Raw genomic sequence first — 14327 nt, 5'->3', positions numbered from 1 at the left:
ACATTCCTCCAGGGCCGCCAATGCTCCGGAGTAGAATCCCAGTCTGACCTCCTCTCTCACGCCCCTCTGCAGATTCTGGACCAATCGCACTGGTGCTAACCTCCTCCCATAAAGCACACGTTCAAGACCTTTGCACGTGCTGTTCCCTCACCCCAGAATGCTTTTCCTTTCAATCTGGGCAGGACTGCCCCTTCACTGTCTTTGGGGATCTGTGCCAGGGTCACCTGAGCAGCCCTCACTGATACAAAACAGCCCAGAACAGCGCCTGACACGATGCTCAGTATGTCTGTGAGGGGCATGGAGTGAAGAAATGCCCGGGGAGCATCCTGCCCCTCGGCCTGCGTGGGTATGGCCAGCTGACCCAGGAGGCTCGCTCCTGTCCAGGCCAGTGGTTCTCAGCTCTGGGTGTGCATTAGAGTCACCCATAGAATTTTGACAGCCCAGAGATTTCAGAAAGCAACAGCACAATCATCTCAATTGAATCAGAATCGCCAGGGGTGTGTCTGGAAGGCCATGTTGTCAGAGCTTCCATGAGATGTTCGCTTCTTCAGAAGAGGCTCACTTCTGAAAACCCCCTTTCCTGTATGCATAGATAAATAAATCTTTAAAACAAACAAACAAACAAACAAACAAACAAAAAACCCCTTTCCAGAGTCACCAGAAACCATGATTGAGCATAAATAAACATGGTCACCACATTTCCTTGGAATCCGATGGCCCAAGGCAGGGGAGAAGTTTTGCCCGTCGGCCGTGGCCTAACACAGCCTCATGAGGTCACCGTTCGTGGATCATCACCCAGGAAATGAACAAATGTCCACCCCAACTTCTCTTTGCCCCAGCAGACATCTGAGGATTCCCCTTCCCATAACCAGATCAAACCTAACCCTTTGGCTATTTCCTGTGTCTCCTAGCGAGGACGTGACTGTGCTGTATTTCGTGGAGTTCTACACCAAGCCCTACTGCCGGTTCTGGCCGCTCCTCGTGGGTCTCCTGCTGGGCATTTTCATGCACCCAAGCCACCGGGCAAGCATTCTCAAAACCAAGGTAAGGATCCCTCCTGCCTCTGAGCAGCACCTCATTTAGCAAGTAGGAAGGCTCTGCAGGGAACTCGCACAAAATGGAAGGTGTTTGATCGTCAGCAGGAGGGTGGGACAAGGTTGTTAGCAAAAGAGAGGATTATTTCAGGCAAAGCTGAAAACCCTCTCTTGGGGGATGGGGAGGGGGGTTTTCTCATCGTGCAGGTGACCTCCTAGTGCTGACCGGGAAGTGCTGGGGTGACTGCTTTAAAACTCCCCTTTGGGGAGAGGCGGACACTGCGGTTGGGTTAGACATCAAGTCTTGGTGGGCTTGGCGTGAACGACCCCATCTCGATCTACTGTTGCTGTTTAACCAAGCCACCCACCCTACTGTCCCTGCCTTGCCCCAACTGTAACCCCTGGTGACCACAACTCTGAACTTCTGTTTTAGTCAAATTCGGGCACGGATTCAGGTTGGCAAGGTGGCAGGAGTGGCACACAGAGAAGGAAGTTGGCGGCTCTGAAGCACCTTCCTTCCTGCAGGTGCAGGCGCTGCTGGGGTGGACTTGCGCCGCCCTGACCCTGCTCGTCGTGGTCGCTCTGGCGTACACGGTGGACGACGCCTCTGCCAGCTCCTTGCCCAGCTCACTGCCCTCTGCCAGGCCATCCACCGGGCCCTGAGGGAGGCGGCCATGGGCTGGGTGGTGCTGGCGTGTGCCGACGGCTACAGAGGTAGATGCCCAGGCGCGGCTCCAGGCTCACAGGCTGGTCCTCCTGAGGCCACAAGTGTGAAGATGTGGGGTCCCAGGTCTCCCAGGGTGCTGGAATGTCAATGAATTATGATAGTGACCCCCAAACATCAACTGGTGTATTGATATACATATTCTGTTTTAGATCCTTGCACGGGTTCATGTATAAATGCAGGCCCTGAAAGAAAGACTGGCAGCCTCTCTCACAGTTGGTTTAGAAGCTGGAAGAGGAAACTCAGGCAGGGTAATGAAGTGAGAAAAAAGACCAGCAGCGGGGTCAAGAGTTCAGGTCATACCCGCCTGGAGTTCCTTCCCATAATTCCTCCTGCAAAGAAGGACCTTATTCCATGTGAGGTTCCAGGGTGCACTTCCCTTTTGGGGGACCACTACTCACCCCACTACACATCTCAGCGGGTCCTATTCAGAGAGGGATTTGCCATTGTATTTAATGTTAATTAATTTAAATAGTCTTGTGGCAGATAGTTATCTTATAGGACAGCAGTCAAGCAGCTACACCAAGTTGCAGAATATTTGTCCTGAAAGGGACCTGGAAGGTGATGGAAGGCAAGGTCCTCACGGACAGGTGAGGAGTCCGAGCGGCCAGGTTAAGTGGCTCGTCCTCGGAGCAACACATGAGAACCAGCCCTGAGGCTAGAGAAAGGACTTGGTGTCTAGTTCTGATTGGGGAATGTTCTGTGCTCTGGGCTTGAACTTATGCTAAGAAAGCAAACTCACTGTAAACTCAGCATTAGCATCTCGCATGTTCTTTTTAAAGATTTATTTTGATTTATTTATGCATACAAGAACTGAGGTATAGGCCAGAGGTGCAGGGGGTGAGAGGACTCACCAGAGACAGAGTGGGGAGCAGAACAGGCAGACTGACTGAAACACACTGCTGAGGGGAGCAGCAGGGAGACCGGAGAGGTCTGCTGCACCATGTGGGTAGCTCCCTGGCCCAGGATAGAACTCGTGCTGCAATGGCTGCAGAAAGCTTCATAGCTCTGAGACTTAACCCCTTGTTCCACCAGGGAGGCCCAACATCTCTCATTATATCCTATTCCTGCAATTGCAAGTTGTTTTTTTTTGCTATATTCTTTTAAATATTAAAATGAGGACCTTAGGGAAAGTTTGCGGGCTGTACGCAGAAGCCCCCGGGTGCGATGTGACGCAGTGCGGGCTTCATCGGGAGCAGAGGGCCAGTGACTCTGAAATCGGCTTGGTGCCTCTTCCCTCCTGCAGGTCCTGTGAACCGGCTGCTTTCCTGGGACATCTGGGGTTTCCTGGCCAGCATCAGCTACGCGTGCTACTTGGTGCACCCCATCCTGATCCTCCTCTACGACGGGCTGCAGGTTGTACAACGGACACTGATTCACTACACTGACACCAACATGGTGAGTCTGCTCCCAGGCCCAGCTCAGCCAAGCACCTTTTCTTCTGCAGCAGCAAGCAGCCCGCTGGCTGTGAGAAGCCTGCCCTCCCCACTGCACCTTGAGAGGTTTATTGTTCTTCCTGTTACTGGCGGGAGAGCCTCAGCACAGAGAAGAGCTCTGCCATTTGGTTTATGCTTTTGTCTAATGTTCTGGGCAGTCTAGCTGCCCCACGTCATGCGGCCAGCATGGGGGCACTTGGGCTGAAGCGAGGCCTGTTGGAACCAGGGCCTGCGGGGCCGTGAAGTTTCCACAGAATGGATGACACTCTGCTGGTGGGGATACTCAAAGCAGGGGTGGCCTTGTGCGTGTCGTGAATGCTTGTGTTCCTTGGATGTGGGTTTGATTGTGCAAATGTCCCAGGAATGCAAGTTCCCAAGTGTTTTCCATTAAGAGTCCCGTGACAATCTTTTTAGTCACCCTCTGATACTTTTTTGGCCAAGAGCACTTATGGATCTTGTCCTGGCTTATTTTCTGTATCAAATGTCATAGGAAAACATCAGATGTAGTGGATTTAATGTCATTTGGGTTATACTATCCTTTATCTTGGTAAAAATTACAGTATGCGGTTTTCACGTCGTAACTGCTCTTGTGTTATTATGATACTCTGTGCTCTTGTTTTTCCTGCAACCTTAGCTCCTCCATACACTCTCTTTTCTGCACATGGGCCTTGTTATGGATTGAATTTTGCCCCATGAAAAAACTCTGTTGAGTCTTTCTCCCCATCATTCTTTAGAACGTGACTGTAGTTGGAGTTTGGGGTCTTTGCAGAGGTGATCAAGTGAAAATGAGGTCAGGGCCTCCCTGGTGGTGCAAGGGGTTAAGACGCAGCACTGTGAAGCAATTAGCTGCCTCTGCAGCACAAGTTCGATCCCCGGCCAGGGAGCTACAACCTGGCGCAGCAGACCTCTCCTGTCTCGCCTGCTGCTCCCCTCAGCAGTGTATTTCAGTCAGCCTGCCTGTTCTGCTCCCCGCTCAGTCTCTGGTGAATCCTTTCACACACACACACACACACACACACACACACACACACCCAACCCCGGATCTCTGGCCTGTATCCCAGCTCTTCTATGCATAATAAATAGAAAAAAAAAATGAGGTCAAGGGGTGGGAGTGGGGGTTGTCTCTAACCCAACATGACTGGTGTCCTGTGCAAAGGAGACATCAGGACACAGACAGCTGTGCTCAGAGGAAGGCGAGGTGGAGACTCTGGGAGAAGGTGGCCATTACAAACCACGGCACAGCAAGGATTACCAGCAAACACCAGAAACTGAAAACAGCAAGGAACGGTTCCTGCCAGAGCTCTCAGAGGCTGCACACACCTCGATTTAGGGTTTCCAGACCCAAGCTGGTGAGAGGATTCATTTCTGTTGTGCTAAACCAGCCAGTGTGTGGTGCTTTGTTGTGGAGGCTGGAGCAGGTAAGGTCCCTCAACAAAACTAACAGAAGCAGGGGCTGCTGGCCCCACTCTTGGCTTCCAAGTGAGGCCAAGAGTTGGGGTGAGATTATAAGGACAGATGAGAATCTGCTTGTCGGGGTTCTCAGCTTGTGTTCGCCTTGGTGTGAATTTCACACGAGGCACACCTGTTTCCACACATCTCACACCCCTTATAATAACGCTGTCTTAATAACTGAAGGATTTATAAATAACCAAGGCGCTCAAAGTTGCTTAATAATTTGTGGGTGCGTACACACACACACACACACACACACACACACACACACACACACGCCTTCTGCCTTCAACCAGCTCTGACCCGGCGCCCTCTCGTGGTGGGACCATCAACCTCCGCTCCTTCGCCAGGGCCATGGTCAGTAACCGCGCTCAGCTCCAGCGGGCCTAGGGGATGGTGCCCAGCTCCCCAGGTCTGGTCTGTTCTGCCCAGTGAGAAGTCAGGTCCCACCTGACGTGTTCTGTCTGTAATAAGGGGCACCAAGTTGGCTTTCTGGGTAACTCGGGTGGTGAGGATACTGTCCCTGAAGGATTCCACAACCCTGGCGCACACGCCTTGATTCTCTGAGAGGCTGGATTGCTTCTCTCGGGATTCTGATTGGCCCAAGATGAAAACCCTAAGTCTGTGACACAAGAGGGTCCCCTCAGTGTCCCGTCAGGTCCGCTCTAGGGAAGCTCAACGTTGACAGGTTCAAACCGTGGATAAAGAGTAGAGAGCAAGTCATGCAGCGGGGTCTGTTTTAGCGCCATACCTGCCATATCTCCGTGCGCTCTTCTGGCCTGGGCAAGCTGGGACACCTGTTCCCCCAGACTCAGAGCTCCCAGTCAGTTTTTTCGTTCCTTTCTCTTTTTTTTAAAGATTTATTTATTTATGCATACAAGAACTGGGGTACAGGCCAGAGGTGTGGGGGGTGAGAGGACTCACCAGAGTAGGGAGCAGAACAGGCAGATTGACCAAAGTACACTGCTGAGGGGAGCAGCGGGCAAGACAGGAGAGGTCTGCAGCGCCACGTGGGTGGCTCCCTGGCCAGGGAGTGAACTCATGCTGCAGTGGCTGCCTTGTGCCACCAGGGAGGCCCAATTCACCTTTTTGAAAGGGTGCATTTTTGACAGATGCACATAGCTGTGCCTCCACCCCTATAAACATTGTGGAGACCTGTCACTGCTCAAATTCCTGGGGCCCATCTTTCATCAGTCTGTACCCCCACCTAGCGCTTAGCCATGGTTCTCATTCCTGTGCTTTTATTGTTCCCAGGTGGATTGATTCTTAGATGTTTCATTTTAAAAAAACATAATATATTTCAAATATTCAAATAAGCCTAAAAGAGACACTTGAAATGATTCCATCCTCTCAATTAACACAGGTGAACATTTTGCCATTTTTTCTTAGGAAATGTTTCTTTTTGTCTGTTTAAAAAATAAAAACATTGTAAACACAATATTTACAATGTAAGCCACCTATAAACACACAGTGTAAACACAATGCACAACACAGTGTAAACCACTTCCTCCTGGTCCAAATTTCATCCACGGTTTCCTATTTATACTAATAACACGCACGTGTCCCTCAACAGCTTCTATAATTGGATCCCTACCGTATTATCCTTTCAAAGTTCGGTTTTCCCCAGCCCGTTGTTTTGCAGTGCTAATGGTGTCTATTGCTTGCACGTGCGCCCAGGGCTGTAGCACACGCCTCTGTGTTTCCTCAGGGAGAGAGTTTGCAGGGTAGTGAGCCGGGAGGGAATGATAGGGTGTATTTCTATTCAACTTTAGCTGATAATTCACACCGTTTTCTAAAGTGATTTTCACCAATTGACTCTCCCACTAGTGGTAATCGGGAGGGGAGGAGGTGCTGTTTCCTAAGACCCTCCCCGCCCTGCCCACCCCCAATAGTATCAGCCTGCACGGTGCTGTGCATCCTGATGAGGTGCGGGTGCGTTGACGATGTCAGGTCATGCTCCCCCTGGCAGCCGGCCCGCGCATTTTCTAAGTACATCGTTACCACCTAGCGCTGCTTCTTACCCACTGCCTTCTTCACTCCTGCCTGTTCTCTTGGGGGTGCTTGTCTTTGTGCTACTGGTCCTGAGCAGTCCCCTCTGCATTCTGAAGATTACGCATTTGTTGATTATTTGTGTTCCATAAAGTTTCTCGGGTCTGTGGCATCTTCGTGTATAGTTTGTGTGTGAAGGCTTTACAGTTCAGTGCAGGCAAAGTTATCAGTCCTCTCCTTTCCTTTGAGTTTGTGCTCTTTGGGGTCTTGGTCATGAGATCCATAGAATTGTTTTTTTACAGATTCTCCCTGGGCTCAGGAGGGACTGGTCTCAGGCTGCAAACACTTGAGTTCTCTGAAGAGGGGACTGGTGAAGTCAAAGTAGTCTTGTGGAAAAGGGGGTGATTTGCCCCTTGGAGAGATCTGGCAGTGTCAGCAGACAGTGTTTTAAAAATTGATAAAATTAGCCTTTGGTGAATATCTGTTTTTTATCAAGCTCTGAGCCAGGCTCATGACATCCATTATCCCTGATTCTCCCCAGAACTCTGTCAAACAGCTCTCACCATTTTTACAGCAGAGGAACCGAGGCTGGTTAGTAAAATGCCCTGAGTCAGACCCACAGCCCCAAATACACAGTTATAAATACCCGCCGATGTCTGTCTGCAGCTTTGCATGTCAGTCCAGAGCTCTCTCAACTGGAGAGTGCGGATCCTGAAGGTAAAGGAAACTCCCCAAGATGCATGAACCTCGGGGAGCTGTAGGAGGTGGCGTCCAGATTCTTGACAGTGCTGAGTGTTGTTTGGGGGCAGACGTCATGGCGGCTGCTGAACAAGCTCCAGAGCACAGGCCGCTGCCCCTTCCCCAAGCAAAGACTCGCCTCTCACCCAGTCCCGTCGGGAGTGCCCAGGCTGAGCGCATCAGAGCATCCTGGCATGATTGCTGTGGGCTCACGGGGTGGGAGCCCTGGGGCAAGGCTGTGAGGGACAGACTGGCCCAGGTCCAGGCTTAGCAACATTGTCCTGTTGCATTGATTGTGGGGAATCCGCCCTGGTCAGTGGGGAGTTCAGGGAGGGGACCTGAGACTAAGTGGCCCTCGCTGTTTCAATCAGCTCTCATTTCCATGCCCCTGAGCGCTCGTGTGTTCCGTGCTGTGGTGGGTCACACACCGTCATGGCTGGTCCCAAGCAAATTAGCAGTGAACTCTGTTGTTCATTAAAAAGTCACTCTATCAATCTTGCTGTGGTGTCTGCTTCTTTCTCTGTAAAATGACAGTGTTTGACCAGAGTAGAGGTTCTCAAATGTGGGATTATGGCAGCTGCTTGTAACAGAAACAGCTGTGGAGCTTTAAAAAGAAAACACAGTTGCCAGAGAAACTTCTGGAGGTTTGCAAGTTGGAAGGGACTCAATAGTAGTTTCCTTTCTTAAAATTTCCCCAAGGATTCTGGTGAGTATTGATATTTTTGAACCACAGGACTTGATGAGTGGTTCAAAATCACGCACCCTGAATTTATGACATTCATGTGCAAATAGCAACTTCTTCCAGCCATGCCTGGTCTTTTACTCAATGCAAGCACTCGGGCCAAACAGGGTCCCTCACAGGCTCCCTTTAGGACACACTATCAGTTCTTCCAGCCACCAAGTATCCTTTGGACAAAGCTCTTTTCAATTGTGGGTTCATCAAGGGGTGGGGGGGGGTGCTGGTTCTCCACAAGCAGTCACCAGTCATTTATGGACCCAGGTGGTCTTCACTCACTCACTCACTCACTCACCCATAGCTTTGTATGTTCAACAAAGATATTTGCCCTGTTATGTGTCAGGCCTGGTGCTAGGCACTAGGACTACAATGTCAACCAACACAGATGCCATTTCTGCTTCCTTTGATCTTACACTGACATGGGCGAGAGTAGTGATAAATCCCCCCAAAACACTTAATGACAAATTGGGTGAGGCCTCTGAGATGCTGACCCCGGCTGGGAGTCTGGATGGAATTTCTTTTTTCTTTTCCTTTTTTTTCTAACTTCTTAAGCCTGTTCTGTTAATTTTATTCTTTTTTATATTTTATTTTATATAATTTTTACATCATTTTTCATTTTTGCACAATGTATGCATTTTCATCTTGGTTATAGTCCCTGTATAATACCCACTCCCCTTATTTTGGCCCTAATCTTTCCTTCCCTCCCCACACATCCATTAGTGTGTCTCTGGTTTATGGTTGTTTGTTGATTTTGATTTTTTCTTTATTATAATTAGCCTTTTTCCTGGTCCCTTATTTAGGTTTTCTAAATTCCTGCTATGAGTGAGACTATCCGATATTTTTCTTTTTCTTTCTGGCTTATTTTGCTGAGCATGATCCCTTCCAGTTCTGGGATGGGGTCCCTTCCAAGTGTCTCTCCATGTCTCTCCACACATCTCTAAGTCTCCTTCCCAGCAGCCCTGGGTACAAGCAGGGCTGCAGAAGCAAGAGAGACAGCCCACCTGCCTCCCATGCTGTACAGGTTCCCCTGGCTGCTCAGCTCCCTGCAGCTCCCACCTGCTCCCCGGCTCAGAAGTCCAGCTCATGGCATGCCGGGACTTGTAATCTTGCCCCTGGTTGAATTAAAAATTTTTGAAAATCCAAAATAATTATGTTCCCCCATGGCCTGACATGTAGACATTGAGTTGGTGAAATAACTGTTTTCAGAATCAGAAATTTGACTTGTTGGTCACCACCTGGTACAGAGCAGTGAGGCAGCTTACAGTGGCGGCACTGAGGAGGAGAAAGAGGCGGAGTGTCTCTCGCTGGACCACTGAGGAGCTGCTGGGAACAGAGGGACAGAGGGACCAGCGCAGAGTTCGCCAGGGTGGCTGCAGAGACGCAGAACAGGCGCAGCTGCGGGGAGCAGGAGGATGCTTCCTCGGTTTTGGAAATGGATGTGCCTGTATCCGTCTCTGCACTGAAGAACCTGCTGTCTATCACACTTGCCGCGTTTCCTCTTAACATCCACAAAAATCAGTGACCTGTCTGGATGATTTCTCTCACCTGCTCTGTGTGAGAAACTGATGAAGCGACCGCTCAGGCAACACTTTCAGACCCGCGGCCACATGTCCCCTCTGGTTGCTTCCACCACCCACCTTCCCCCACTACCTTCCCTGAGTGGGAGAGGCAGGTCCTTTGCTTTAAACAGGCAGATAGGCTGAGTCAGAGGAAAGGTGGAGCTGCTAGAACCCAGGCGGCCACCGGAGGGCAGCCCCAGAACCGGGTGCAGGGCCGCAGGCCACAGGATTTCTTGGAAAACCGTGGACCCTTTGAACTGTGAATTAGGAAGAGTCGAAGAGTGATTACCTCCTAAGTGGCCAGCACAAGGACATTTAGATTATCCTGAGGACCAGAATTAAGTTTCCACTCAATTCCTATTTGGAAAGATGTCTTTTATTTCTAATCCAACACAGCTGTTATGTTTAACGGAACCTCTCTTTTTAATGATTTCCACTGGCTTCTTTCTGAGGACTGGAAATGAACCTTATGTTTTATTTGTTTTTTTTTAAGATTTATTTATTTATACAAGAACTGGAGTGCAGTCAGAGGTGCGGGAGGGTGAGAGGATTCACCAGAGACAGAGCGGGGAACAGAACAGGCAGACAGACCGAAAACACTGCTGAGGGGAGCAGCGGGCGAAGCAGGAGAGGTCTGCCAGGCCATGTGGGAATCTCTCTGGCGGGCCGGGAATCGAACCCGTGCTGCAGAGGCTGCAGAAAGCTTCACAGTGCAGCGCTCAACCCCCTGCACCGCCGGGGAGACCGTTTATTTGGTTTTTGATGTTAAAAGAAGGACTGCCTCTCAGACTAGACCTCAAAGTTCCAGGATCTTTACACCAAGAAGTGCCCTCACCTCCAATCCTACCCAGGTAAGAGTGAAGAGGAGCCCTTGGGGGTGCTGACATTCCTGCCCTGAGCCACCCAGGATGTCTGATCCTGCACAGCTGGCTGTACAGGGACCAGTGCATCCCCTTGGGAGTGAGAGGAAGTCCGAGTGCCTGCAGGGGCCAGATGCTCAAGGCTCAGTGCACTCCGGCATTGCTGGCTCCCAGGCACACCAGAATAGCCCCTCCAGGAAGGCCTTTGGTATGTCTCTGGAGCTTGACTGGACAGCTGCCAGTGCTCTGAAGCTCTCCCTGGGCCCTTGGTGACACAAAAGTGCCGAGTGACTTGGTGGCACTGGCTCCTGCAGAGCCCAGGGAGACACTGAAGGGAAGCTGTTCTCAGCAAGCCCTTCTCTCCCGCATCACCTGGGAACCTGTCAGAAATGCAGATTCTCCATTCCCACCCCTGACCTCAGGCGTTGCCAACTCCGGGGGTGTTCCAAAAGTCCTCCAAACAATTCTGATCCACGTTCAAGTTGGAGAACCAGCAAAACCACATTGAAGTGGAAAAGTTCCTGGTTGCAAATTCAGGTGAGACCTGAAGCAAATTGGAGATGAAACCAGTGAGGCAGCAGAAAGAATAAAAACAGAGAAGAAAAAGATTGACGAGCAAATGCAGCATGCAAGAGGAGCAAGAGCGTGCAAGAGCATGGCCTGCCCTGCCTGCTTGTGTGAGAAGTGACTCTGCACCTGATCCAGGGTCTTATCAGCAACTTATTATCTACCAAGAGCTTCCCAGCCTGCCATGTCAAATTTACTTGGCTGAAAACATCTCTTGGGGCGGTGACCTTTTATACAGCTAATATCACTCCCCTCGCTGCCTCCAAAGCACACGGAGAAATTGGAGGGCTGATACAAATCTTGCAAGTCCACTAAGTACGAAAGCCTTCCACACACTGTGTACTTTTCAGAGAAAGAGACTCTTTTTATTGGGGTTTCAGATTATTCAAAGGTTATCTGTCTCCTGTTCCTAGAGGGCTGAAAGTAAAACAGGCGAGAACAGCGTGTGACAGGGAAGGGGGAGCAAGTTTGCTCCCCCTCTGGTTATACCTGGCTCAGGCAGGTGTGGCCAGCAGTGGGAAGATCCCGAAATGGTCCCCAACCGTCACTGTGAGCACAGAGGCTGATGCTGATGGTGGCTCAGCAGCTCTCCCCAGGGTGAGAAAGTTCTCTGGCAGAAGTGGTTCCATCCGTATCCCACAGCCCTCGCTGCTGGATTGCCCGGGACTGCTGTGTGCCTCAGTTTCCTCCTCTGGAAAATGAAAAGGCCAGGGCTGTGGTGGCTTGACAGCCATTACCCCTTCAATCCATCTTATCCTGTTCCCACCTGGGCCTTCTCTGATAGTCCTGGCCATCTCCACTCTGGAGTTCCTGTTCTCACATATTTGGAGTACCTCATAGCCTTCAATTAATGTTCATTCCCCCCCAGAAAGCCACTGGCCTGCCTATTTGACCCCCCAGAAGCTATGCCTTGAGGCGGGGAACTAGAAGGGGAAGTTAGGCCGCGGGAATTGAGCCTCAGTTTCTCCATCTGTAAAGTGCACACCGTGTGCACATGATTACTCACTCAGTCCTCATGATGTTGCAGAAATAAATTCTAGCCCTTTACCCAGGCAGAGGGGAGGTCAGGAGAAGCTTTATTACTCGTGCATGAGGTCCCAGACCTGGGTAGCCCCGTAAGGTCTGAGCCCCGGTTTAAAGACCAAGGGTTCCTTTTATAGACAACTGTGTCTATATCTGCACGGATAGCATCGGTGTTCAGCAGGCACAACCATTCGCCGCTAAGTCCCCAGACAAGAGGGGGCGCAGGCAATGGGGGGAAAGATGCAGGCATTTGGGGATGGCCTTGGAGAGAGAGACCAGCCAGTTGGCTGCCCGACCTACTTTATGAGTGCGGAGGCCCTGGCCATGAATCTTGCAAGGGAAGTTGCTGCTAAGCAAACTTGTGGATGATGCCTGCAGCGGAGTGTTCATCGCACCAGGGCTGGAAGTGCTGCTGGAATCTTTATTATTTTCATTTGCTCAATAATATATTTTCGCTTCAATGACAAGCCGATGAAGTAGGCACTGAACAACCGTTGGCTGTAGGCGCCGTCTGTGCATAGCCCCGTTTCTAGTGGAGAGACACGCGATCAGAGGGGCTGAGCGAGCTGAGGAAGATCACATGGCCGGGCCATGGCGGGTCTGCGGCTCGCGCACGCCGCAGGGCCTGTGCCCTCCCGGGGTTCGTGGTCCCTGCTCGGGCAGAGCTGTTGGAGGAAAGAGATGAGGCAGCATCTGCAAGAACTTTTAAAAAAGTTAAGCCTCCACAGAAAGGGCAGGAAAGGGGCGGGGGGCGTCAAGCCAGAAGAGGACCTGCCGCTGCCCCTCCCGTCCAGTTACTGTTTCTGGTCATCTGGTCAATTTGTTTCATTAACGTGGCCCAACAAGAGCGAGCAGGAGCACTGTTGTAACAGTGTGGAGCCCCAGACAGAGCCCAGGACTAGGGAGGGGGAGCTGAGCTCCAAGGCCAGGCGGGGATGGAATCTCACCCCTGGGCTCTCCCCCAGCCAGTGGAGGCTCCCCCCTCTTCTCATTCTCTGTCTCCTCATTCTTCTCACTCTCCCTCCGCCTGCCCCTCCACCTTTTCACCTTTTTGTCAGAAGGGCCGCTCTCTGTGCCCACAGCCATTTTCTCCTCCTTCATAGCAGCAGACAGTAACGAACAGCTTGGGAGGCTGCCCGCTGGACGCCATTCCCAGCCTCCCTTGGGGGGAGAGCCCAGGGCCAGCTCCACCAACAGAGGCACCGAGTGTGGGCACACCTGGGACTCAGGCACCCTGCCGGCTTCCTGTGCTTGTCCCGCTTCCTGCAGCCCGAGGGCAGGCGGCAGGGAGCCTCCAGGGCCATCCACACGATGGCAGCAGCGCCAGCAGGGAGACAGGAGGGGGCTTTCCTGCAGCCATCACTGGACAAAGAACATTCTTTGTTCCTTAAAACGTTCTATTGTTGGGTCTGTGTGCACAGCTTTGCCTGGCCCTAAAGAGCTCACCCTTCCCCTTGCCCCCGCCCCCTCCACTTGCAGGGATGCTCTGTGGTGGCGGGGCAGTGCTGTGCCCCCCTGGGTGGCTCCACTTGGCTCACCACCCTCGCTGCTTCTTTGGGGGTGAGCTCCAGGATCAAAATAAGGGGGGTGGGAATTGTATGGGGACTATAACCCATTGAAAATGCATACGTGGTGCAAAAATGAAAAATGATGTAAAAATATATATAAAATTAAAAAATTAAAAAAAAATAAAACAAAAAGAACTGCACCTCTCATGGTTCTGGAAACTAGAAGCCCAAGATGAAGGTGTGGGCAGAGTTGGTTCTTTCCGATTCTTTCCACACTCCACTCTGGTCTCCTCTGGCTTCCAGAGGGGTGCTGGCCTCTTTGGCTGCGGCATCACCCCAATCTCTGCCCTCGTCTCCACATGGTGACCCTCCATTCTGTGTGTGTGTGTGTGTGTACTCGCACACACATGTCCAGATTCCCATTTTCACAAGGACACAACTCATGCTGGAGCAGGGCCCTACCCACCTCCAGTCTGCCCTCATCCTAAAGAGTTATCTGGGCAGTGACTCTGAAACGAGGTCGCTCTCTTAGGCCTTCAACGTAGGGATTTGGGGGAGGGAGGGACGCAGCCCTGGAAGCACGCCTTTCAAACTCTCGGTTTCGAATCCAGAGGCTCTCCGAGGCGACTGCTGACCGCCTCCGCTGTCAGAGAAGGAGAATACAAAGGAAACCTTTAAAAAAAATGGCGGAAGTGCCGTCC

At 51.3% G+C, this 14327-nt stretch overlaps 1 protein-coding gene across 1 annotated transcript in view; it reads left to right on the top strand.

Annotated features, from left to right (window-relative positions):
• LOC119243745 (O-acyltransferase like protein) overlaps positions 1-14327 on the top strand; it is a 50632-nt gene that overhangs the window by 36028 nt on the left and 277 nt on the right. Inside the window, 5 exon segments of the mRNA XM_054694629.1 lie at positions 73-92; positions 912-1044; positions 1560-1652; positions 1655-1748; positions 3005-3156. Of these exon segments, the coding sequence (XP_054550604.1) occupies positions 73-92; positions 912-1044; positions 1560-1652; positions 1655-1748; positions 3005-3156 (492 nt within the window).

This window comes from Talpa occidentalis, unplaced genomic scaffold, assembly GCF_014898055.3.
Source record: "Talpa occidentalis isolate TD23 unplaced genomic scaffold, MPIMG_talOcc4v2.1 talOcc4.13, whole genome shotgun sequence".
Classification (NCBI taxonomy): domain Eukaryota; kingdom Metazoa; phylum Chordata; class Mammalia; order Eulipotyphla; family Talpidae; genus Talpa; species Talpa occidentalis.
The sequence above is the reverse complement of the archived record's forward strand: the minus strand, read 5'-3'. Positions and strand labels throughout refer to the sequence as shown.